Source organism: Ascaphus truei, chromosome 2 (assembly GCF_040206685.1).
Source record: "Ascaphus truei isolate aAscTru1 chromosome 2, aAscTru1.hap1, whole genome shotgun sequence".
NCBI classification, from domain to species: Eukaryota; Metazoa; Chordata; class Amphibia; order Anura; family Ascaphidae; genus Ascaphus; species Ascaphus truei.
This window is the reverse complement of record NC_134484.1, coordinates 124,298,689-124,324,323: the sequence shown is the minus strand read 5'-3', so window position 1 is coordinate 124,324,323 and position 25,635 is coordinate 124,298,689. Positions and strand designations below refer to the sequence as shown.

The window sequence follows — 25,635 nt, the reverse complement described above, 5'->3', positions numbered from 1 at the left end:
ACCAAGCTTAGTAAAGTTAAGTTAATTCCACTCTCCTTCCATATCAAAACAAATATGGTCAAGTATAATGCTATATGAAATAAGACCATAATTCAAAATCATCTAATGCCTATTTTACAGAGGAAGGTTATACACAATACATTATATTATCATCACAAAGCTCATGTGCTAAATACAAGTGGTTTAAGGGAGGATGTTTTTTTTGTTTTTGTTTTTATGGACGTAGCTTTGTGTATACCTTTAGATGTCAGAGTTGTGATACAGTAAATGTACTTTTTTCCTGTTACAATTGTTTCCAAAATGTCTTGCCCTGGTATAGAAACGTTTAGCTACTTTGGATGCATTGTGAATATGCATCACTTGTGCAATCTTTTAAATCATTGTGACATAACTATTTCGCAATTATTAATGGATGTTAGCATGATTGTAGCAAACTTATGAACCCGATTCTGAACAAGATATTTATAATGGCTTCCTGTACTGATTGGATGGGCAGTGTAGATCCTACCAGAGGGATGCCAGCACTGGATTGACTGGTCAAAATAAATCCACATTTTCTCTGATCCTCCAGAACTTGTCAAAATAATCACCTAAATCAAATTACTACTTAGAAGTAACCCCTGCATGTGTAAAAATCATGAAATTCAGCACATGCAGTATATTTTTGTGAAAGAACGAGATTACCAGTGCAGGAGTCTTCAGGTGGCATAGTGGAGTGGCTATATTAGTAATAGTATAATCTTGGAGATTTCAGGAGCATCATGTAGCTGAGTACAATATAGTATTTTAAGAAACAAGATTGTTCTTTCATTGAATTCTTCATATTTTAATTAACAAAACAAATTACTAAATGCACTAACTATGTTATTTGTTTACAGGTATCTTTAGAATGTAGCTGTGAATGGCACATAAAGGTAATTACAGAATTTAAATATCTGATGACGAATAGAGAATATAGTATGTCACATGTTATTTATTCCAACTGTAGATGTCATTAAGATGTTATTTTAACAGTCTTAATGTAGGATTGTGCCGATTCTCGGCTCCGGAATCTGGGAGTTTCAGGTGGTACTGCTGAAATGTCACTTTAGCACATTCAATCAGTCATTATTATTGTCCGATGTGGCCGTTGGAGAGGTTTGTGGATGAAAAACGCCAGAACAGCCGCTTCGGACAATATAGAGTTTCCCCCTTTGCCCTTTTTTTGACTCTAGAGGGGAATTAAATGTCTGCATTGGTAGCTTCTATTACAAGAAAGGTAATACATCTGCTCTTGATGAAGCGATGAAGTATAATTCATCTCTATTGCTCTCAGGGTTGCAAAGTCCAATGTAGTCATTTTTATAGAGCCGGATACTGTAAAATAATAAAGCAAAAAGAATTTGGTGCTGAAATTATGCCAAGTATGTTGCAGCATATCAGACAAAAGTAACAGCATTGACAGCAGTATATTACAGAGAAAGAAAAGTGTTAATACAAGAGGCCATGCTCTAAAACTGGAGGGTGTGATGCTTAGAGGAAATACACTCTTCATGGGCAGGGTCGCAGTAGGGTAGAGGCCAATACATTAAAGGAATAGACACAAGGCTGTCCTAAGAGAAAGCAAGAAAGCCAAGAATCTAATAGGGACTGAGGTTTCACATTAGATAAGAGAAAGGGCAGAGAGGACATGGGGGCATAACCAGTGAAGTAACAGTGATTCCATTAGTAGTCTCTGTGCATTAGACATTACCTAAACAATCCTCATTAAGCTGCTTTTAACCCCTGTGCTGCCAGCAAGGCTGCTCTGGCAGAAAAAGGGATAGTTCATTTATTTAAATGACTCTGATTCGCCAAAAAAGTCATATTTTAAATGTAAATTAATTAGAAATAAGCTTTCTATCTGGTTATTTCTTCCATCAGTGCACACAGTTTAAGTTGAGTGTAACAGGACACAGTATGCATATGTTTGAGAATGGGTAATCAAGTTGATCACCTTTTAAGAAAACTATGAGAGGGATTTATGACCACCTGTGGTTTGTTTCCGTGGACACAGAGTTAATTCAGTCCTAGTATGTTTCTTTGATTCTTGACTTTTGACTTGACTTTTCCTATCATGTATATACATGATGTGGAACAATATATACAGCTGGTTTCTAAAAGAATGAAACAAATAAGTAGTACTGTGGGTTAATATTGCATGGGTTATTTATGTGAGAAATAATGAAATGTGGTCATTGCGCCAGTGGGACACTATAAATCTCATCCTAACATGCATAAACATAGAACAATGTGGATAAATCTAAGAAAAATAATCAATCATGGAATCAGTAAATTATTACATAGCGATTGCTGTAGTCAATGACAGTGACAACTATTAATTCTTGAAAGATCGGAATAAGGGTCATATTCATAGCTTATTTGCAAAATCTATGTGTAAGTTTTGTTGATATCCTATTTGCAATCATTGTCAAAAGATCACAATCATATTGCTGCCAAAACCACTTTTAAAAAAAATTACTGTACTGTCTATATCTTCCAGGTAAACCAGGGAAAAGGCAAAAACGGTCAAATATTATGGGAGCCTCTTCAGCTTAAAAGACAAAAGCGTGAATGGATTGCTGCCCCTGTGCATATGCGAGAAGAAGAAGATAACAGATACAGGAATCCAATAGCACAGGTAAGTAAAAGTGAAGAACTAGGGGTATTGTTTTGTTCTTTTTATGCAGTGAAGAGCTTGAGTTTTGTAGTAAGTAGGCAATGTAAAGCAAAGCATGTGAAAAAGATAAGACTTCATTCACATGATGTATCCACGCATGAAACTGAGCTATGTGATACACTCACTCACAGATGCTTAACAAACAGGTATACAGTATATTGATTCTATTTTTGTGTTTAGTCTGCAAAGAGCTTCGCCATAACGAATCTTGCAAACATGTATACAATCGTCTGACAATATATATATATATTGTGTTTGATACATTGTTTTATTAGAAATAATAAATAACAACACATGTATGAGAAGATACTGAAGGAAAGTAAGCCAGGCTACATCCAGAGCGTTCAACGCCCAATAAAACAGCTAGATATTTGAACCTTTTCTAGCACATATATAAACTAAGAACTTTAAAAACCTTTGAGTAGAACTGAAATGCAGGGGAATTGCTACTGTCTGGTTTTAAACAGTAGTTTAAGCATGTACTGTATGTAACACTCATATAAGACAGGACACATCCTCCACAGACAAGAAGGAACGAGCACTCCAGACATCTTCATACTGTACAAAAATGTTTAATTCAAGGAGATCTCTGTGAATTAAACTTTTTTGTATGAAGACCTCTGGAGTGCTGGTTCCTTCTTGTCTGTGGAGGATGTGTCCTGTATTATAGGTCTCCCCGGTGTGGGTTGATATCCGTGCACCCGAGGCAGTTGTATTCAAGATCTAGTCAGTGAGCGCACCTAACTTCTACTTTACACTCTTATAAGAGACAGAAAGTTGGAATAGGTGTCTCCTGCTGAGGTTAGGTGCGACAGTATCTCTACATTATGTGTTTTGAATTTATGTTTCTTCTGAAAACTGAAACATTTCTAAACATCCATAGTAAGTCAACATAAATAGGGGATCTTGGCTTAACATACCAGCTGCCTTCTGACTTTGTAATTCATCCCACATCCTGCTTCATTCGGTCTTAGGGATTTTTGCAACTGAGCATGCAAAGGGTAGAGGTGTACCAAAAAGGATTCGGATAACCAAAATGAAATCATGTTTTAAAGCATTTTTGAACTGGCATCTACAGTATGCCTAAGGGGACCCTATCTTTCTTGTTTTTGAAGCAGTAGATGAAGGAATTGCAAAGACATTCAAACAAATTTAGTTTCTATCTGCATGAACTAAAACCTGTGCATGGTATAGGGGTAGGTGGCTAATATGCTCTGTATCCATGTTTGTCAAAACTCCTCAGAACCCTGAAACAAATACTTTTTTTTTCTTTTTGCAAAAACCAACAAAATCCCATTCATATGCCAACTAGGTGCCTTCATCTGTTTCCAAACGCATTGGCTACTGCTAAATCCTTGAGTGGGAGTTGATCCCGAACAGAGATTTAAGAACCACTGTTCTAGATAAGAATATAGAAAATTCAATTTTGTGCCTTAAAAATGTGATATATGAAATTATATGACACTTTTTTTTTCTACCCTGCAGGTCCGTTCAGACATAGAGATAAAGATGAAAATAACCTACAGAGTCTCTGGACCAGGGGTAGATCGTCCACCTTTAGGTATATTTTTTATAGATCCCAATACGGGAGACCTGAACGTGACGGGCGCCATTGTTGACCGTGAAGAAATTGCAATATTTTACGTAAGTCTTTCGCAGTTTTGTTTCACATGTTTTCAGACCATGGGTTTAATGTGTTCTCTGCTCATTTTTTATGTTAAGAAGCAACCTAATTTGAACTATGCCCAACTCAATGGGTAAAATTTATCAAGCTGCTATTTGTGAATTTTAGGCACCCCTGGCACTTAAGAGGTTAACCAAAATTTAGAAACAGAATTGATGTCAAAATGAGAATATTATGACAGTGCTTCACAGTGCTATAATTAATTTATAATCTTTTTCTCAATGTATTCCAACAAATATAAGTCAAGTCCAACAGTACATTTTAAGTTCATTTCAATTGTGCTTAGGCAAAAATCCTTATTAACTATATAGTATGTGACTTTTGTCCAGATACCAACGATTTGTAAGTCAGAAGAGGTATACTGCAGACAAAAATGTACTTTTGCAATCTTTTATTTTTTAAGTGGGAATGTGAAGGATATCTAGATCATATTAATAATGTTCACATTAGCTCAGAAGTATTTTGCACTCTATTATTTGAAACAGGATTGATGTTGCATGTTTGATGATATTGCTGAAGTCATTGTTTTCTCTCTGTTTTCAGCTGGTTGTGCATGCTACAAGTGGCAGGTATCAAGAGCTGGAAAAACCGCTTGAACTCCGTGTCAGAGTTATGGACATTAATGACAATCCACCAGTGTTCTCACAAAGTGTTTTTTTTGGCTCGGTAGAAGAGTGTTCCCAATCAAGTAAGACCGAATTACGTCATTTTAAAACAGCCTTTGGAATTGCCTCCGATTTTTAGATGTGTGAGGTTTTTTTTAATGTCAAAATGGATTTGTACTCCGACCTGTAAAAATCAAATAGAATATGACTTTTCCAAATGCTGTGAAAAGGGAACTGTCAAAATACACTAATGTTAATGAAGGAACAGCAATCATAGGGGCAGATGCTTAGACGTGCGCTACATAAGGGATAATAACATTGTTAACTAATTTGGTAATGGGCGTTATTTTGCTTTCATTTAACTGGGATCCTGAAAGCGAATCATGTGCATAAATAAAGTCCGTTAGCAAAAACACCATCCTTACGTCACCTGCGTTTTCCAATACACTGCACATACGCATTAATCAAACTAAGGCGTGTTATCAAGGTAGCGTTATTAAAAGAGATTTTCAGGTGTGTTACCAAAAGCTAATGCAAATCTTGTTATGATATTAGAAATTAATATTTTTTACACATTAACTTTTTCACTTAATTATATGGTACATAATGTAACAATGACTGTATCATGTATGGGTGTACAATAATCTATATCCATACATACCTCAACAATATTCAGTAATATTTCATTTATATTAATGTACACTCAAAATAAATGAAGAATATTCATATGTCCATATGGTATGGGTTACCACCCTGCGATCCTGCGTTAACTAGCAATGACTTAAATGGCAGTTAATGTGGGATTTCTGGTAAATGAACCCATATTAGAGAAATAGGAAGAATGGTGGAGCACTACAACAAATGTCCATAGAAAAATAAAAAAATCAACAAACAGGAGTGCGCGTTTCCCATAAAAAATAATTATTTAATGGTCATGGGGACAAGAAAAGGGCAAAAAAAAAACCACCAACAGGTCACGCTTCTTAGAGTGCTTTGTCAAGGTATATACCTTGACAAAGCGTTCTGAGAAGCGTGAAATGTTGGTTCAGGCTTTTTTTGCCCTTTTTTTTGCCATTTTCTCGTGATCATTAAATAATTATTTTTTATGGGAAACGCACTCTCCTGTTTGTTTATTTTTCTATGGACATTTGTTGTAGTGCTCCACCATTCTTCCTTTTTCTCTTGTCATACCTACTGGACAGAGGCACACCTAAGGACCCCCACTGCTGGATTGCATGGACGTTGCAGCTTGAAAAGTGAGTCACTTGCTTGCTACATGTTTCCCTGGCTATGATTCTTAATGAGATTTTGGTATTATTTAGGGTGGGTTATATGCTTATGACTCCTGGTGTTAATGTGTGTCAATTTCTCACTATGTGGTGAGTTCACTATCCAGGAGTCTACACCCAATACCTGTTGTCTTCAATCAAGTATTTATCTTGGGGATCCTTCTACAAGTATTCTTTATTCATTCAATTATATTTTCTGTTATCGGTCTCTAGCACCACGCATTTACATTCTACATTAACCCATATTAGAGGCTAGTGACCCCCTCTATGTGCTATATTTACTGAGTAAATATGGCCCCAGGAGTTCCAATTCAATAGATATCTCTACTAAATTGTACACGTGATAACATTAGAAAAAATAAATAAAGTTGGGTTAGTTAAGTTATTATCCCTAAATGAGTTACGAAAACTGCAGTGATTGAAAAGATGCAGGGGTTAGTAAATAAGACCGATATAGTTCAAAAATAATATATTTTAATATTAAACTATACAGAGATACAATTAGAATTTAAATAGCCATTATTACTAATGGCCAGTCATGCAAAGAGCAATAATATAAATGTAGAATTCTCTTGGATTCTCCAATAAATTAAATGGTTTTATTTTCTGTAAGACATCTATTTTCATGTACCATTTATCATACACCTGCCACAATATCAGCCAAGCACTTGCATGTATGATCAAATTGTATGCCTTGTCATTTATTATTCACCATTGGTTTCTTGAAATGGTTAGTAAACCATGTACAGTAATTTTCTATTTAGCGTCACCATGTAAACAAGTGAATATAGCTCATTGCATTTTTGTGTAAAAGCAAACCGTAAGCAAAACACCTTTTTTTGAAAACTAAATATTTTTTTAATTTCTTACACCTTTTAGACACGGAGGTGATGCGAATATTTGCTACAGATGCAGATGAGGAAAATAACCTGAATTCCAAAATTGCCTACAAAATTGTTATGCAGAATCCTGCTGATCCTCCGATGTTCATTATGAATCAATTCACTGGACAAGTTTTCACAATGTCAAATTCTCTTGATCGAGAGGTAAATTAATTGATTACATACTATTGCTTTGTGGCACTTTTTCATTTGTTGCTATACTGTATAAATGATCCCTTCAGGGCTGGAAAGCAATCCTTTACATAATACTGTAAGTATCCACACCAACAATTGTATTGTTAAAGAAGGTTACCGGGTCATAAAGTTTCAATTGTCACAAAAGATCCTCCTCCCTTTATTTGTGAGAGTTTAGATCAGATGTCTGGGAATTTTTGTTTTATATACTTTTTTTTACCAAGTTATTTCATTTCTGACTTCCTGGAAGTGCTGGAAGTGCATTGGAGAATATCTCCTAAACAGTGAGGATCAGAAGGGATTATTACTTTAACCAATATGTTGGGGGAGGGGGTGGTTAACTGATGAACTTTCTTGTAACCAACGCTGTGATTTACCATCGGTTTGTTGCAGAGGCATGCAAATTATTGCATGACGAATCAATGCATGCTTCTTCGGCAGAAGATAGGCAATGTTCATTAAAGTAAAAACTTTTTCTGAGGTTTTGGGCCTAAAAAAAAATTGATTTGATTTTTGTGGAACTCAATTGGTTTTGGTTTGAAATGTGGAATTTTTATTTTATTTATGGAAGAAAACGCACAACAAACAAGAACTGTATTTGGAAAAACAACAATAACTTTGAAGTTCAGCTTTCGAACACGTGAACCTAGCCATCATTAATAACCAGAGCAATTTCCCCAAACTTTCAGCTATACAGTTCCTTCAACCTTATGGTTACTGGATCAGATCTGAATGGAGCTGCCGGAGGACAGTCTGCACAATGTGGTTCTACCATCAATATCCTGGACGTGAATGATAACTTCCCTATACTTGAGAGGGAGTCGGTAAGGATATGTATTGTCTTCTGTGGTGGGTATGGCTTATCAAACATGAGTTGTACAACATCTAAAGAGTCCCTGCCACAAAGAGCTTACCATTTTATTTTGGTGCCTGTGGCACAGGGAGTTGAGAGTGAATTGCCCAAAATTATAATGAGCTAGCATTGTGATTCTAGCCAGGTTAATCCATAGTAAAGACAGTGTTGTACCATTAAACTATTCATTAACCCATATCAAAACCATTCATCAGTATCCTACTATAATGATATTATTGAACGTAGTTGGGGATTACTTTAACAACTCTTAGAACTTTTTATGAATGGATAACTTTGCTGGAGGAGGATTCATTTATAAAGCCCCACGTACTCGTTCCAGTTGTCAAATGGGAAATAAAAAGAATATTAGAAGCCACCTTCTGGTGCTAGGGGACACCTAATGTGACAAACTGTAGTGCCGACGATTATTCTAAAACAAACCTGGGGCAATCTCCAAAAAGACCCAGGTACATGCTGGGTGCATGCTGCAGCATTTCACACAATTCTGCAGACAGACTAATTGCCCATCGGATTAACAGCGGGGGTCCCTGGCAGCCAGGAACCCCTGCTGTGTTAATCCAACGGGCCATTAGCCTCTGCAGAAATGTCACTGAAATGTACCCAGCATGTACGCAGCATGTACCTGGCTAGTTTAAGGCAAGTTTTAGAATACTCGTTGGCTCGTCTGTAGTAATGGTTCTCAATTATGGCCCACAATCTAAATAGTCAATGAAATTAATAAGAAAAACTGAGAGCCCAAAGGGAGAAGCAAAATGTCAAAATTAAAAGAAACATTCAAGCATACCAACAATAAATCATACCTTACATCTTCCATCCAGATAGAGGTTTTAGTGGCTGATATTGTAAAGGAATTAAAAAATTATTGGAATAGACAGAAATAATCCTTGCATTTCAATTAGACTCTTGGCTTTTTTCCGTATTTAAAACTGCTTCATCTATTGGTATGCTTGGCTATTTGTTGTATTCCCATCCAAAATACATGTATGTTTTATTTAATCAATCACATTTTTTCTTTTGTGAAAACCTGCAGTAGTTTACTGAGCAAGAGAATCTTAAAATGTTCAACATTCCGTGAGAACTGGCCTTTCATAATTACTAGAGCTAATCACGTCACTAATCATTCCTCTGTTATATTTCAATCTCTAGATGGCTAATAATGAAAACAATAGAGTATAAGTTGTTTATTATGTTATACGTGTTGTTGTGAAGTTCAAAGCGTGTTGTATAACACGAGTTAAGACCATTATCACTGCTATGGAAGACAGAGTGAGACCATTACAGGTTAGACTGCCATGGACAAGCGCACCAACTCAAATTGGTGCAATCACAACTGTATTATTTACAATGACTATTACAACACATAACATGTATAATTGTCTTTTGCAGTACTCGATAGAAATAACTGAAAATACATTAAGTGAAGGCTTGCTATGGATGCAAGTATCTGATGCTGATGAAATATACACAGACAATTGGTTGGCAGAGTTTAATATTGTTTCTGGGAATGATGGAGGTTGGTTTGTGATAGAAACCGATGCTCAAACTAATAGAGGAGTATTGAAAGTTGTTAAGGTGAGTTTATCGAACTGATAATATCAATATTAGTTATTAAAACTTCTTTCATATCAGTGATACACCACAATAACAAAATAGAGGGATCGACCCAAGTTGCATAGTGAAAATATTCCAGTGAGCTTTAAGTGAGAGGTTATTGTAATATCTAAATTAATTGTTAAACGTATTCAGGTCACAGTCAAAGGCTGTCATTTGGTCATGTACGTAAGTTACAAAAAATGGCCCATAAGTTAATAATTGATTTGGCTTCCTTAAACAAATGTAGCTATGCTTAAATAAAAGAATGGCTGTTTGTGTTTGTTTTGAAATCAAGGGCAACGTCCTTTTCTTCTGGGCCATTGAATAGCAGTCTGGGGAGTTATAAATCAAGTATTTCCTCTATTTTTATCCTATTTGGTCTTGAACAGAGTGAATAACAGTAAGAAGGGCTATGCCTGTGCAACCCCTTGTTGATCCCACAATGACATAACAGAAAAGAGAGTAGCTAGAGGAAATGACATCCCTCCCATGTTTCAGTTCACTAGGTTTACAAACCAACTGTTCATCTGGCTCAGCCCCTTTAACATATCAGTGTCATAAATGTAAGCGGGTCCTAGGAGGGATTGGTGCTTCTACAATTAAATGATGTCACTAATGAATGATTTTTTTAGACAAATAAAAAAAATTGTATTGACAGAGGAAAAATGTATTCCTTGAAAGTTTTGATACATTAAGTTATTTAGTCAGTGTTTGGCAACAATAAGTAATTCCTGAAACAATCCCATAGAGGATTATCAGTTCTGTAAGAACAACCAGGAAAGCACAATCACCACTTTTTTTTTTTTTTTTTAAAGGGAGGAGTAAATAAAAATATCATTTGTGAGCATACTCCCGTCTCAGACAGGTCTACAACTTTGCTTTTCACCATTATCTCATAGTATACATAGCTTCCACTGCAGCAATGGATTCTGGGAAATGACATGCAAATAAGCACACTGTGTCATCTTTTTCTTCATGTCCCTTTTAACATGGACTCCTGTAAGCTTATGCCTGCCTAGTTCCACAGCTTTTCAGCACAGCCTGGGTTAAAGAAGTGCATAGCAGTAAACCTACAGATGCAGCGGCCGTTATTCGAACATTTCACGCTTTGTATACCTCGGAATACCCATGTCATGGCGCGCCATTACCGCGTGTTGATTCGTGTTTAATCGAGTGCAGAAAATGGTATTTTAGTGTTCTGGTTTTTAAACACCTGCAAATTGACACGGTAGCACAGTACTGTACACATTACAATGCATTCATTTCTGCCACGGATACGCGAAGAATTGCACCCAAAGAAATCATAATCCATGAAATTCAAACAAATCAACCGCATGATTGGCCGCGTGGAGTACAGAAGAGCACATGAAAACGGCTCTGTGATATGTTCGAATAATGGCCGCTGCATCTGTACTCACAGACAGCTGTTTCACACTTTTGGGTCTCATCTGTGTGAGGCTGGTTATACTGGCTTTGCAATTTGAAGCTGGGATAGGTATCACCCACACATTATATAAGTTATGGTGGGTAAAAAAGTGACACCAAAAAAATGTATGCTGTATGGTGGAGAGTTGTTGTCACTTGTTTACCCACCATAACTTAAAGGGAGGAGAAACTGCAATATTTTCTTCTAAAGACAAAATAAACTAGCAGAGAACTTTTCTTTCAGTTATTGGCAGTGAAGTATCTTTTTAACTCAATTTTCCTCTCTTATGCTACATGACACTTGGGTTAAACCCAACACAGATAAAACGCAATTAAAATGGGGTTGTCCTCTTAAGATTCGAAAAGCCAAATAACTAAATCAAACATGTTTCTTTTTCCTGTTTAGGAACTTGATTATGAAACCATGAAAATGCAAAACCTCGCTTTTGTGGTTAGAAATAAGGCCGCTTATCATTCTTCTGTTATTTCTGAATACCGCGAAACGAGGAATAGCGTAAACATTAAAGTACTAAATTTAAATGAAGGACCTATATTTGTTCCAAGCACAAGATATGTAGAAATGCCAGCAAACATACAAAGGGAATCCATGTTTTCATATGTGCTGGCAAAATTTACAGCTATGGACAGAGAAACTGGACAAGCTGCAACCAATGTTATGTAAGAAATTTGTATACATTATTTTCATACCATTATAAAACTGCGGTTGTGTATTTACTGTGCAAACTTTTTTTTACACTATAGCCTGCGTTCACTAGAGGTTGAGTTAATGCAAAGGTTGGCATTATCCTTGATTACAAAGTTCAAGATTACCCATCGCACATGTCGACAGGCCATCTAGGACTTTTCATGACGTTGTGTAGTTGGACCTTCTACACCATGGGTGAGCCAACTCCAGACCTCAAGGGCCACCAATAGGTCAGGTTTTCAGGATTTCCCAGGCTTCAGCACAGGTGGCTCAATCAGTGGGTCTGTCAGTTAGAATGACTGATACTGAAAAAGTCACCGGTGCTGAAGCCAGGATATTCTGAAAACCTGACCTGTTGGTGGCTCTTGAGGACTGGAGTTGGCTACCCCTGCTCTACACAGACCTGATCTGCAAGTACAGTATAGACATCACGATAGAGTGTACGGAGACCCATTTATCTACTGTAGTTATCATTATTTAACCCTAATATTATTTATTGTCCTATTCACTAAAGCTAGATCGCCAATGGTAAAGCAGTAATAAAGGCTTTTTAACGCAATGTCAGCACTTTTCTTAAGTTGATGTATGCAAATGAGCATGTAACTGGTAATTAATATCAAATGACGTATTTACATGCTATTCACTAGACCCTATAGATGTTAAGTGTGATATTTGCATGGGGATTTTTAGTGTTATTCAGGAAATTCCAATACTAGTGAATATCTCTGTTCTCCTGTAATGTTACTGACTGTCTCGTTTCTCCTGCATCGTCACCTTCATCTTCATTGAATCGATGCCTGTGTTTGCATATATTTTAACACATGTTATGTATTTGATAAACAGATACATGAAAGGTTGGGATGCTGAAAACTGGCTAGTGATCGACCGTATAACTGGTGAGCTCAGACTTGCTCGACAAATGACTCGAGACTCAGCAAATGTGTTCGGCGGCAAATACAATGCCACCATCTTGGCAATAAATAATGGTAAGAAAATCAATAAGTTATTCCTAAAACATTAATGATAATGAAAAGTTGTCAGTGTACCTACTGTACTGCATAATATGTTACAAAGGAGCATTTCTGTAAAATAGTGTTGCATGTTCAATTGTTTGAATTTTTGTTTCTAATAATTCCAGCAATATTTTTCTAAATTGGACTCTTTATTTCAGACACACCTAGTCGAACTGCAACTGTCACCGTTGTCATAGATGTTCCTCGGGCCATCGAAAACTGCCCTGTGATTACTAGTGAACCACGGATTATGTGTCTGGATTCACCAAGGGTTGTTATTACAGCCTATGACAATCAGACTGCTGCAAATGGTCCTCCTTTAACATTTAACCTTGTCTCTCAGCCTACTACAGACGTAGGTCCCTGGACCTTGTTGCCACTTAATGGTAAGTGGGGTAAAATATAAAATTTTTGTTTGTTTTGTAAATTTACTAATGCAACACCATTTTGCACATACAAATTTCAGCATTAATACATGGAGTGTAACATCCCCAAGGCAGATAATAGCTACAGCCAGTGTTAACTGTATATTTTATTCTCTTACCTCATCATTATATTTCAATGCTTTTGTGTGTGTTACATTGTGTACATATCTCTGATCAGTGATATATATATATATAGGGGAAAAAGAGAAAAAGCGCCCGATCCATGTGTAAAATCCAATAACAAAATTTTAATAAAAGATATCAAGACAAATGTACACTCACAATTTGTCAATGCAAAATAAGCATTGTATGGGTAAACCCATGCGCCAACATGTGTCTGCTCGCCGACCGCTTGCTTCAATACGTCAGACCTCACTGCTGCCGGTGTGTCACGATCAGGTGTCCCTCCGGCAATTCAGATAAACAGCCTCTGGTTCCTGACAGGTTGTATTGGATACTGCGTTTTCCGGAAGAAACGCGTAGGGCACGTGGTTTTGCGGAGCTACGGTGGTGGAGTAGCTCGTGCGTCTTCTGCCAGGAAGGGGAGGACTTTCCCTGAGCCGCACGCAGTATCCAATACAACCTGCCAGGAACCAGAGGCTGTTTATCTGAATTGCCGGAGGGACATCTGATCATGACACACCGGCAGAAGTGAGGTCTGATGTATTGAAGCAAGCGGTCGGCGAGCAGACACATGTTGGCGCATGGGTTTACCCATACAATGCTTATTTTGCATTGACAAATTGTGAGTATGCATTTGTCTTGATATCTTTTATTAAAATTTTGTTATTGGATTTTACACATGGATCGGGCGCTTTTTCTCTTTTTTCTCTTCTAGAATTTGCTGGGAGGTTGCTGACCCCAAAGAAGAAACAGCCCGGACATTTTAATTTCCATACAAAGATGATCTATTATCTATGTGAAGGAACACCCATTCTTATTTTGTTTTATATATATAATTTTATATATTTTTGTTTTTTATAGATTTACAACATATATTTGTGTTTTTTTCACATATATATTTTTTCATGTTTTTTACATCAGTTTTTTATTTTTAATATATATCTTTTACTTTTTCACACTCACCATTCTTATACAACTACCATCCGAGTTCCCATTTAAATTTTGTACAATTGTATTTTTACAGGTCATCTGTGCTAATTATTTCTGGCGGTCTGTGTGTTATCAGGAGTCTGCTGTGGGGCTGGTACACATCCAGGCAGTGTCAAATTTTACATTCAATATATATATACACAAATGAAATGTAATATTTAAAAAAATCTACTGAATAAACTTGACCTGTGATTTATACTATTTATATTTCTATGATGGATATTGTGCATTCTTGTGACCTTTCACATAATGTATAACCACTTTCAAATCTTGCAAAATATCCCAAACTCAATAGAATAGCTGCGTGTGTGTGTCAGATATTTAGAATTGTAATGCGGGAGGAAAAAGCAGGTGTCACTAAAAAAGGATGGACTAAGGACTGGGGGTGGATAGTTTTTAAGGTGTATATATATATATATATATACACACACATACAAAGTAAATGTAATATTTAAAAATCTACTGTATTTTATTGATCACAGACTGCAGAGACTCAAAATAGGTTGCACACTTAAAGGGCTTAAGCCCTGTAATTGTGGGACGGCCATAGGCACATCTCACAACTACCTTAAATACTGTCCAGCCCCAGTCCTTATTCCATCCTTTTTTTAGTGACCACTGCTTTTTCCTCCTCCCATTTAAATTCTAAATATCTGTGACTCACACAGCTTTCTATTGAGTTTGGGATATTTTGCAAGATTTGAAAGTGGTTATACATTATGTGAATAGTACACTAATAATAAAATTGTATGCAAGTAATGATTACCTGCGCTGATACAGTATACAAGAGAAATGTATGCAGTCCCTGCATACAGAAAGGTTACAGGAATACAGCATATGCATCATAGAAATATAAACAATATAAATCTAAATGTTGCAAATAAAGTTGACTACAACACTTTCGATGACAAGAATGAATGATTCCTTGCATCCTGATACACAAACCATAACAAAGTCAGGTATTTGCAAAACGTTGCATAAATAATTGGGCAATCCGCATGAAGTGTGGCATACAGTAGTATAGTGCTTTAATATACAAATCCATGTATGTAATGTTTACAAGCATATGTTTATCAGTTGTAATTTAAACTTGAAGTCCTGTTTTAGTAAGACATTATGGGGCGACGCGTTTTGCAATAGAGTGCGATAGCACTGATTCGGCGCTACCACACGGAAAGTTCCATTGGCTTGAGCAGTAGGGCTGAATCTATGCTTCTTGCCCTTTAATGAATAAGAACATATGCCTTGTGTTTGGCAAAGTTAATAAGACATTTACGTCTTGTGGTAGTGCAATGAAATAGAGTTTTGAAAGGATTCCACCATTGTAAATACTGCACATGCATTAGCACACCTTTAAATCCCACTAAATTGAGTTCATGTGGATAGGTACTAATCATGTTCTAAGGCTTAAGACCGTTTCCTAACTCCCAGGCTTGGTATTCTGTTAATTTGATGTACTGTGCATCTTACATGGAGTATGTCAATCCTATTTGTATTGCCATCACCTACAGCAGAGGCGTACAACTCCAGTCCTCAAGGGATAGCCTTAAAACCTGCCCTGTGTATAGCCCTTCAGGACTGGTGTTGTGCGGCCCTGACCTAATTCATGGCAGAAACTACTTGGACATATTCTTCAAATGTTCCTCCTCGGAAAATCACATACTGTATACTATTCCAATTCTAAAGCAAATAATAGCTTATCTATGGATGTAAGGTTAAAAGAAAAAAGAAAAACATCTGACATGCTTTCTTGTTCACTATTTTGTAGCAACCAGTGTAACATTGGTAGGACCAACAAATTTAAATGCCCGTAATACCACTGTTTACGTCACTGTCACAAACCAAGGCAACACAAATTGTCAAAATCCATGGTCAATCCCATTACGCATCTGTGAATGTACAGCAAATAGAAGGTGTGATAATTCAAAGAATACAAGTAAGAATGTTTCACTTGGACCAGCTGCTATTGGCCTGATGATCCTGGGATTTTTAGCACTTTTATGTAAGTAATCAGAAATCATTATATATTTGGTCATTCATGATATGTATGTACGTATGTGTTTATTTATATAGCGCCATTAATGTATACATAGTGCTTCACAGCAGTAATACACGTGACAATCATATGAATAACAAATAATATAAGTAACACATAAAGGGGAGACGTGCTTCAGACATAGAAGTGACATTTAGGAAAAGGAGTCCCTGCTCCGAAGAGCTTACAATCTAATTGGTTGGAAGGAAGAACGTACAGAGACAGTAGGAGGGAGTTCTGGTAAATGTGTCTGCAAGAGGCCAAGGTTTATGTATGAGGTGTTAATTATCAGCCATGGAGCTACTCATTTGCTTTCTTAAGCAGGTGTGTTTTGAGGTGGGTCTTAAATGCGGATAGAGAGGGTGCTAGTCGGATATTGAGGGGATGGGCATTCCAGAGGTGTGGCCCAGTCAGTGAGAAATGTTTAAGGCGGGAGAGGGCATTAGATACAAAAGGGGTAGAGAGAAGATATCCCTTACATTTGAAAGCTACACTAAAAAAAAAGGGACTTTTTTCAGCTCCATGCTATTTAGCTATTGAGGTGATTAGACAACAAAAATTGAGGTCAGCTTATAAAGGCAATATTTTGATATAATTTAAATCAACATCATTATTTGTATGTGATTTACATTGTTCCACAAGCGCTATTTTTGCTATGCTAATATTTATACAAAAAAAGTTATTTAAACAGAAATTAAAAACTGCGCCAATTCTAAAAGCACACTGTGACACATCTCATTATACATTGAGCAGCATGTGTCCTTTTTCTAAACACTCTCCAAATTCCTGAATGGCAAAAACGGAGGAAAATACACGCAAAGCACCTTGATACATTGACGCAAATTGATGCATGGTCAAAATGACACAATTTGCATAATTTCTGACCAGTGCCGAATATACTTAATCCATAGACTCAGTTGTGTACACCCCCTATGTGAATCCACTCATAACACGAGCGCATGCTCTGCATGGCTTGGAAAAGATTAATATTATGATGTAATCACTGTAGTCACAGTGGTTAAGTGTGATCTGTCATAAGAAGCTTGTGATGTGTGCGGTGTTTAGATTTTTAACATGAAATGCCAAATAACACTTTTAGCTTTGTCTCTTCCCCTTCTCTGACAGTGGTTCCACTCTTACTGCTGCTCTGTGTGTGTGGAGGTGGAGCTGGAGGCAAAGGCCAGTTTATTCCTGTCCCACCTGAAAATGACGGAGAATATCGCACATGGGGGCATGAAGGACCAAAGCCTGAAGATGTGGTCAGTTGATTGTTCCACGATTTAATGGTTCTCACAAAATATGTTTTATTGTCAACTGCTGTCCTAAAATGGTTTAAAGATGGGTGTGTTTAAAAATAAAATAGAAAGCCTGACAGTCTTTTTCTTTGTCGAGAAGTACAATAGTCCAGAATTCTTACAACGCTGCATATAACGCGGATTTTGTTTTTTCACTAGCATCCTTCACTGGTGAATAATAGTACCATCTTAAAGTGGCAGGCCAAGCAATATCCTGCATGTGTGGGTTTTTTTTAAAACAAATCATTTCTGTACTATGAGAAAATATTTGTAGCATTTAAAAAAAAAAAAAAACTATTCTGAATGACATTTTTAATGTATTATAATGTAACAAGCATTTTTTGTTTCTAAAGCAACCATTTACAAAGTCACATCCTCTTCCTCTTCTGAAACAGGCACTAGCACACACCTTTATGAGCCCTGCCCTCTCTCCAGCAGTGCACCAATTGTATCTAGTGACTGCCTGGTCACATGATCTTTCCCACAGAACTTTGCATCTTTGGTCCTCTTCTGCTGCACTGACAGCCATTTAGTGAACCCCCGAGCCGAATCTTCGCCAATCGAGAACGGATCGATCGGCAACTTAGCTAATTACTTGTCATTGTGTGGATTGTATTGATGCACATATTTAAAGGGGGGAATGTAATTGAAAAAAAAAACTGCAGCTTGGACTGCTGCTTTAATGTTTGATCTACATAAATTACATATGTGGTCTTGAATGCTGAAATATAAGAGCATATGCAAATAATTTACTTGACAACCGATCAATAAGTTTGCACCATGCATTGAATCGGTTTGAAGGCCGTATAACTTCATTAAGCACTTTCATGGTTGTTTTAAGTGTTCATGAACAGCCTAAATGTATTAACTAAATCAGCGGTGCGCAAACAGGGGGGGCACAGCTGTTGCAGAAGTCCTCAGCTCTTCCCCAAGGCATTTAAATAAAATGCTGGGGGATCGCGTGCGGCCTCTGCAGCTTCCCTTACCTTTATTCAGACGGCTGGTGTAACGCATCGCCATGGCAATGCGGCGTCAAATTACGTTACGGGGTCACGTGATGTCGCGGGACCCCTCAGCATCATTTGACGCTGGGTACAAGGTGAGGGGGGGCGCGAGCGGTGGGGGAGAGCAGGTAGGGGGGCGCAGGACAAAAAGTTTGTGCCCCTTGAACAAACCTTAAAGGTAATTTCACTAAATGCTTTAATGTTTATATTTTAACAGGAAGTGCTCAATTTGGACAGGAATCCAGACTGTCAAGGTTAGTTAAGGATCCCAGTATAATTATACTTCTTACAATTACTGTACAAATGTGATCCAAATAAGGAAGGTCATTTAAGGAATTGATATTGAGGTGAACTGTATAAATCTCATGCCGACATATTGTTGTTTAATATAAATAGTAAAAATGGCCCTATAACTGTAGATTATTTATGTAGCTATTTATGCAGAAAGTCACGAAATTTACCAGATTTACTCATCTACATTACAATATTTTAAGAGGTTTCTCGCGATTTCTGGGTTGCAGTGGCAACTACAGCAGGATTTTGAAGGGAAATAATTAGATGTTGAAAGGTGTATTGAATCTAAGGGCAGATTTATGGCAGTCTCATCAAACGTGTAGCTGCAAAAGTTGGTGCAGAATTTTTGCCCATATTTTGCAGCCATGAAACCTTTGATAAATTACCCCCATAGTTCTATTGGGCACCAAGATGTATTACACTCAGAAATCACGATACCCTCTCTCAAGAATACCTCGAGAAACAGAAAATAGAATGTAATTGCTTTCCTTTTACGGTGGTTTCATACTGATCAAATGATATGACATCCAGAAATCCCACACAACATATTTGCTCAAATCACGACTACAATTATATAAAAAAAATCATGTAAGATAAGTATGTTCAGATAGTTATCTCATAACTATCCCTGGGTACTTTCGGGATTTATTCATTTGATTATATCCTTTTCTCGGTACATGGATTGTGGAACAAGAAGTGAGACTTCACATCATGTTATTAGGACTATGGCTATGAAAACATAACTATCTCTGATTTATTTTTGAATTAAACTAATGGGATTGTCTTATGTGACAACTTTGTAGCCGGGAGACCTTGATAAATTGGATGATTTAAGTGGAGTTTAAAACTGAGGAGGTTATAAAGCAATTTTTAGGCTCACGGGTGAAAGACGGTGGCAACATTTGGGCAAATACTACACCAGATTCATCAAGGAAACATGTCCCATTGATTTCAATGGGAAACATTTTACATGATAAATTTGGTGGCGTTTTTCTGCCGCGGTTTTGTAGTTGGGAGCAATGATAAATGACCCCTTCATTATATGTAGATTTTTCTGCTTGCTACCTCAAGTGCAAAAGTTACTGTACTTAAATATTCAAACGTTTCTTTATAGAAACTCCAAGAAGATCTGATTTGCTACTTGTTTCACCTCTGTTTGTGACAAAAGATGAGCCACATATACAATATATTTTTCAGATTTTACTACAAGAAGAGAAGCTCTTGTTGGATCAGGTCCACCAGGTTTTGGAGAAAGAGGGGATGGGTTTGGTACAGAAAATGGAAGAATGTCAGGAATCGGGGGACAATCTGGCATCATAGAGAGTGAAGAAACTGGAACAAGAAGGAGAGCAATTGGATTATACGGAGAAGGTTCATTAGCTGGAGGTGGGATTACAACATACAAAGAAGGTGGAGCTGTAAATATGGCTTTCGTGGAAAACTACTTTGCAGAGGTAATAAACGCATCCATATAATTTTGATCATGATTATGACAAGAACCACGTTGCACATAAATTAGAAGAAGAACTAGAAATTGTGCTTTATTTTCAAATTGAGCAAAACATATTCTACTGTTGCATTGTTTGGATATTTTTTTTAAATTCAGAAATACCATTAAATAGGAGCACTATAAAAACACCGCGGGTCAGTTTCTTCTGCAGTCGTTCCATCTCATTTAGCATCAACTAATATAATGTTCACGCTGCTGTTTTTTTAATTGCTCAATGTACTCCCTTTCTCGTTTTAGAAAGCAGATTTCTATGCCAATGAGGAGGAGAGTCGACCTGCAAATGACTGTCTTCTCATTTACGATAATGAAGGCATTGGAAGCCCAGCCGGATCCATTGGCTGCTGCAGTTTTATTGCTGATGATTTGGATGATAGCTACTTGGACACTTTAGGGTTCAAATTTAAAACCTTAGCTGAAATCTGCTCTGGTAAAGAATTTGAGCCATTATTGAATGGTAATGTGCCAAGATTATCTGCTAACGTTCCATATGTAGAAACGGGTGCAAATATGTTCATTGATGAATCTAGTTTAAGTGTCCATGGAAATTCAGCTGTACGTGTCAGTGACTCTAATTTTGTAGCTGAAAGCTTATATTCATCTGCTAATCTCCAACCTGCTAGGCCTATACCGGAATCCTATGTCCCTGGTAATGTGGTAGTAACTGAGACTTACACAACCTCTGGTGCCGCTATGCAACCTACTACATTTACTGTTGATCCAAGGCACCAACCTAACATTCTAGTAACAGAAAGGGTAGTTCGTCCTGCTTCTGCTATGCATAACATGTTAGATTTCCCAAATCTAGCAGATGGATCCAACGTTGTCCTAAGAGAGACAATGATTGCACCCAACAGTTCAGGGCTGTCTAATTCTTTCAATATGATTGCACCCAACAGTTCAGGGCTGTCTAATTCTTTCAATATGATTGCACCCAACAGTTCAGGGCTGTCTAATTCTTTCAATATGATTGCACCCAACAGTTCAGGGCTGTCTAATTCTTTCAATATGATTGCACCCAACAGTTCAGGGCTGTCTAATGCTTTTAATATCTCAGATTTAGGTGATGCACAGAATGTTGTTGTTACAGAAAGACTGATACAGCCAGTCTCCAATGTACAGGGCAATATGAGCAATTACTCTGACATAAGTGGTGCACAGAATGTATATGTGACAGAGAAAACGGTAGTATCTGGCGCTGGTATGAAAAGCCATATGCTGAGCACTGAACCACTGTTAACACAGACCGTAGGATCTACTTCTCCTAGCCTTTCTCGCAGTAGGGTGACAAAGTATAGCACTGTACAGTATTCTAACCAATAAATCCTTCATATTTTTTGCTCGTAGACATAGATACAAAGAACTTCCCTAAAAATGATTTGATGAACCCATAAAAAAAAAAAGCGAAATTTGCACAGCAGCTGTTTCAACATATTTGAAATTATTAAGACGTGAGGGGGTTTCTAAAAGTTCTACTCCAGTTTCGCAAGAGTATAGCAACTTATTTAGCCTTACCAATGAAAATATACATTTCCTATCAATGAGAATATAAATAGGATGTTGTGGTTTCTTCAATTTAGGAACTTTCCGTTGAAATTGATAGATCTTTAAGCATGCGGTTGTTTTGACTTTCGTTCTCCTTTGAGAATAAAAAACTCCACTATTCATAAATAAAGAGAAAGCCATGTAATTACTTTAGTTTAGACATAATACATTTTGAGTACAGGAGATGAAGTCAATCTGTGAAAACAGCATGACTAGTCCTTGATTTCTTATCATTTTACGTCTGAATAGTAAAATAGAGTCTTGCAGTGGGAGCTCAAATCTATGGTTTCTGTACGATATGTAAATTAAAACTGTGCACGGTGATACAGTGCTGTAAATATAATAATGTTCCTTATGGGTTTACCTTTAGTGGATTGTCCAGTCAAACCCCCTGTTAAGCTTCATATTTACTTTGAGATTTATAACCTATATATTTTTGCCGTTTTCCACGTGTTTCCGCAGATTTTTACAGTAGGCTATATCACAACTTGTCTGTCTACCATGGTATTTATTTACACCAGAGGTCTCAAACGCAGTCCTCCAAGTCCGCCAATAGGCCAGGTTTTATGGATATCCCTGCTTCATTGTGCCACTGATTGAGCAGGGATATCTATAAAACTTGGCCTGTTGGGGGCCCTTGAAGACTGAGTTAGAGACCCCTGATTTACACTATAGTAGTGCAGTGAATTGCATTCCATGCTGCTTGCACTGGAAATAAAATGCCATAGTGAATTCTGGTGACAATTGGATTTGCATAACCTCTATTTTCTTTTTATAATGCAAATCTCTTTTAATAGCAACTTTCACTTATAATTTCTGTACGCCACAGATGTTTTTTTTTTTATATATATATATATATGTTTGCTTTGTATCTATTTAGTAATGTAGAGTTGTAGGCATATTTGTCCTTGATAAGATTAATTTGTATATAGTGATTCTTTTTAATGGGACAACATGAGAGATGTACTGTAAATGATTTGAGTTTGTACATCAGCTTTCAAGATATCACAGTCATCTAAAGAACAGATGTGTGAATCCTCAAAAGAAGGTGCACAAACGAAACCTAAAAAGAGCACATATTGGTCCAGTAAAAGGTATCATACCTGCAAAATAATCTTTTATTTTTTATATATATCTATATATATATATATATATCTATATATATATCTACAGATATATATAGATATATATATAGATATATATAAAGCAGAAAATAGCCGTGTTAGTCCAGTTGCGATAGTGCAGAATAAATAAGTTCTTCAGTATTAGGTGATACCTAATACTGAAGAACTCATTTATTCTGCACTAGATATATATATATATATATATATATATATATATATATATATATATATATATATATATGTGTGTGTGTGTGTGTGTTCTTATAAATCAGAAATCTTTTTCGCTTACACTACCTGTTACATATCACTAAAAGATGTGGAAATATACTGACTTTGAATAAACAGAAATTGTTCTACACAATACAGCCATTACTAATAAAATGCTTGTCTAGGAATAATAATAATTTAAAAAAAAACAGAGCAGATAAACATGGGGAGAGAATTACAAAACAGGGTATAGTGTAGATGCACAATAGGGTTATATCATTAAAACATTTTTTATTAAATATATATTAAAATATTCCCTGCTGGGTGTATATGCACTATCTTTAACTGCAAAGCCATGCAAGACCCTCTAGCAACAATGAGGCTGAAATAATTTACTTTTTAAACAGAGAAGGAAATATTATAAAGATAAATTCCAGTGTTTTGGTTTATTTCAGGAGTGATCAACTCCAGTCCTCAAGGGTCACCGACAGGTCAGGTTTTTAAGATATCCCTGCTTTAGCACAGGTGGCTCAATCAGTGGCTCACCTGTGCTGAAGCAGGGATATCCTAAAACACCTGACCTGTTGGTGGCCCTGGAGGACTGGAGTTCACCGCCCCTGGTATATTTTAACAATGGGTGTTTTTATCATACAGAAAGCATTGCCATATACACTTCGGTTCACTAATGTACAACACAAAACATGAGGTTTAACTGATTTCAATGTCTTTATTTGGGTGTACTGTGTGTCTGCAATATATAGCACACATTTCCAGCAGTGCTCAGTTTAAATCCAAGCAACACACATTACACATGATTCTAATGGAGCTGGGGTAGGTGGGTGGCAAATGCACCACAAGTGGTATTTTTCTATATTATTGTACATCACTCAGATCTTTAGCCAGAGAGGCGAGAGATGGACATAAAAACTGGATTTTTATATATTCAATTATAATTTGTATGTCACTTAACGTCTCTCCACTGGCACCCTCTCATTTTGCAAGCTGAGGCACACGGCGCTATAGCACCCACAAACTGATGGAAAATATATACATTCCTTTGTAGCATCAATTTAACAGCCTTGATACTAGAACCCATATTTAATATGGTATGAAGTCGTCTTGCTAGTGTTGGAGAATAGTTCAGCTCCATTTTGATGGAGCAGACCTGTATCTCACCCCGGGGAAGACGGTTTTTACACCCTATTTAATAGAAGTTACAGTCCCTAGATCTGAAATGCTGGTGTGTTTTTACTGTAATTCACAGTAATACCTTATAATATTTAAATTTATTTTAACACATTTTTGCTCTTTTTAATTTGAAATATTTGTAATAAGGGAACTGCCAATGGGTCTACTCATCATACCTCCTGAAAAAAAGTTTAAAAAAAAAAAAAAACATGTTTTTTCTCCTGTTTATTTTTTGGAGGGGGAGGGGGAGGATATTATTATTTTTATTTTACCTCTTCACACTGTGCTTATTGTAGCATGCTTATCGTACATAGTGTGTATTGTGATGCTTACAATTCCAGCTCTAACGTGTTGGTGAAAGTCAGTCTTTTGTTTTTCAAAGTTTATTTACTATGACGTCATTTTAATGATTTGCATGCATGAAAATTAGCATCAACACAGTGTTCTATCGTGAAAGCAATTAGGTTTACTATATGACAGGAATTAACTTCGTAAATTGCACTTGACAAAAAAAGACTATTTACTGTACATGTTTATTATATGACGTCTGCTTCAGTTGTCCTTTTATCATGTTAAAATAGCCCATACGCCGTATTTTGGGTATGCTAGGGGTAGCTTGTAACTGTCTTTTGTCCAATACAGCATTTTTATTATTGTTATTTAAATTCTCTATAAGAGGCAAACATTGAAAAATGTGTCAACTAAATAATATCTCCATAACATACTTGATTCGATTACCATTTCCCTGTCTGAATAATTATATATTAATATGCAAAATGCATTGATGAACCTGCATTTTTACGGACAAGCCCTTATGTTTGGCTATATTTTTGTATTTTCTAGAAAGTATTAATAAAGCACTTTTAAATAAATATGGCATGTATTCTTTTCATATGTGTATCTATATATATATAAATAGGAGAATCTCATTATAA

General features: G+C 36.6%; 1 protein-coding gene across 1 annotated transcript in view; it reads left to right on the top strand.

Annotated features, from left to right (window-relative positions):
• LOC142486154 (desmoglein-4-like) overlaps nt 1–24,981 on the top strand; it is a 34,937-nt gene extending 9,956 nt beyond the window's left edge. Inside the window, exons 2-16 of the mRNA XM_075584815.1 lie at nt 879–914; nt 2,522–2,659; nt 4,184–4,342; nt 4,926–5,070; nt 7,156–7,322; nt 8,042–8,176; nt 9,613–9,798; nt 11,651–11,922; nt 12,794–12,936; nt 13,122–13,349; nt 16,270–16,503; nt 17,662–17,795; nt 19,053–19,089; nt 20,327–20,583; nt 20,877–24,981. Coding sequence (XP_075440930.1) covers nt 879–914; nt 2,522–2,659; nt 4,184–4,342; nt 4,926–5,070; nt 7,156–7,322; nt 8,042–8,176; nt 9,613–9,798; nt 11,651–11,922; nt 12,794–12,936; nt 13,122–13,349; nt 16,270–16,503; nt 17,662–17,795; nt 19,053–19,089; nt 20,327–20,583; nt 20,877–21,959 — 3,354 coding nt within the window. The 3' untranslated portion in view covers nt 21,960–24,981. The remainder of the gene's footprint in view (nt 1–878; nt 915–2,521; nt 2,660–4,183; nt 4,343–4,925; nt 5,071–7,155; nt 7,323–8,041; nt 8,177–9,612; nt 9,799–11,650; nt 11,923–12,793; nt 12,937–13,121; nt 13,350–16,269; nt 16,504–17,661; nt 17,796–19,052; nt 19,090–20,326; nt 20,584–20,876) is intronic.
• The last annotated feature ends 654 nt before the right edge of the window (nt 24,982–25,635 follow it).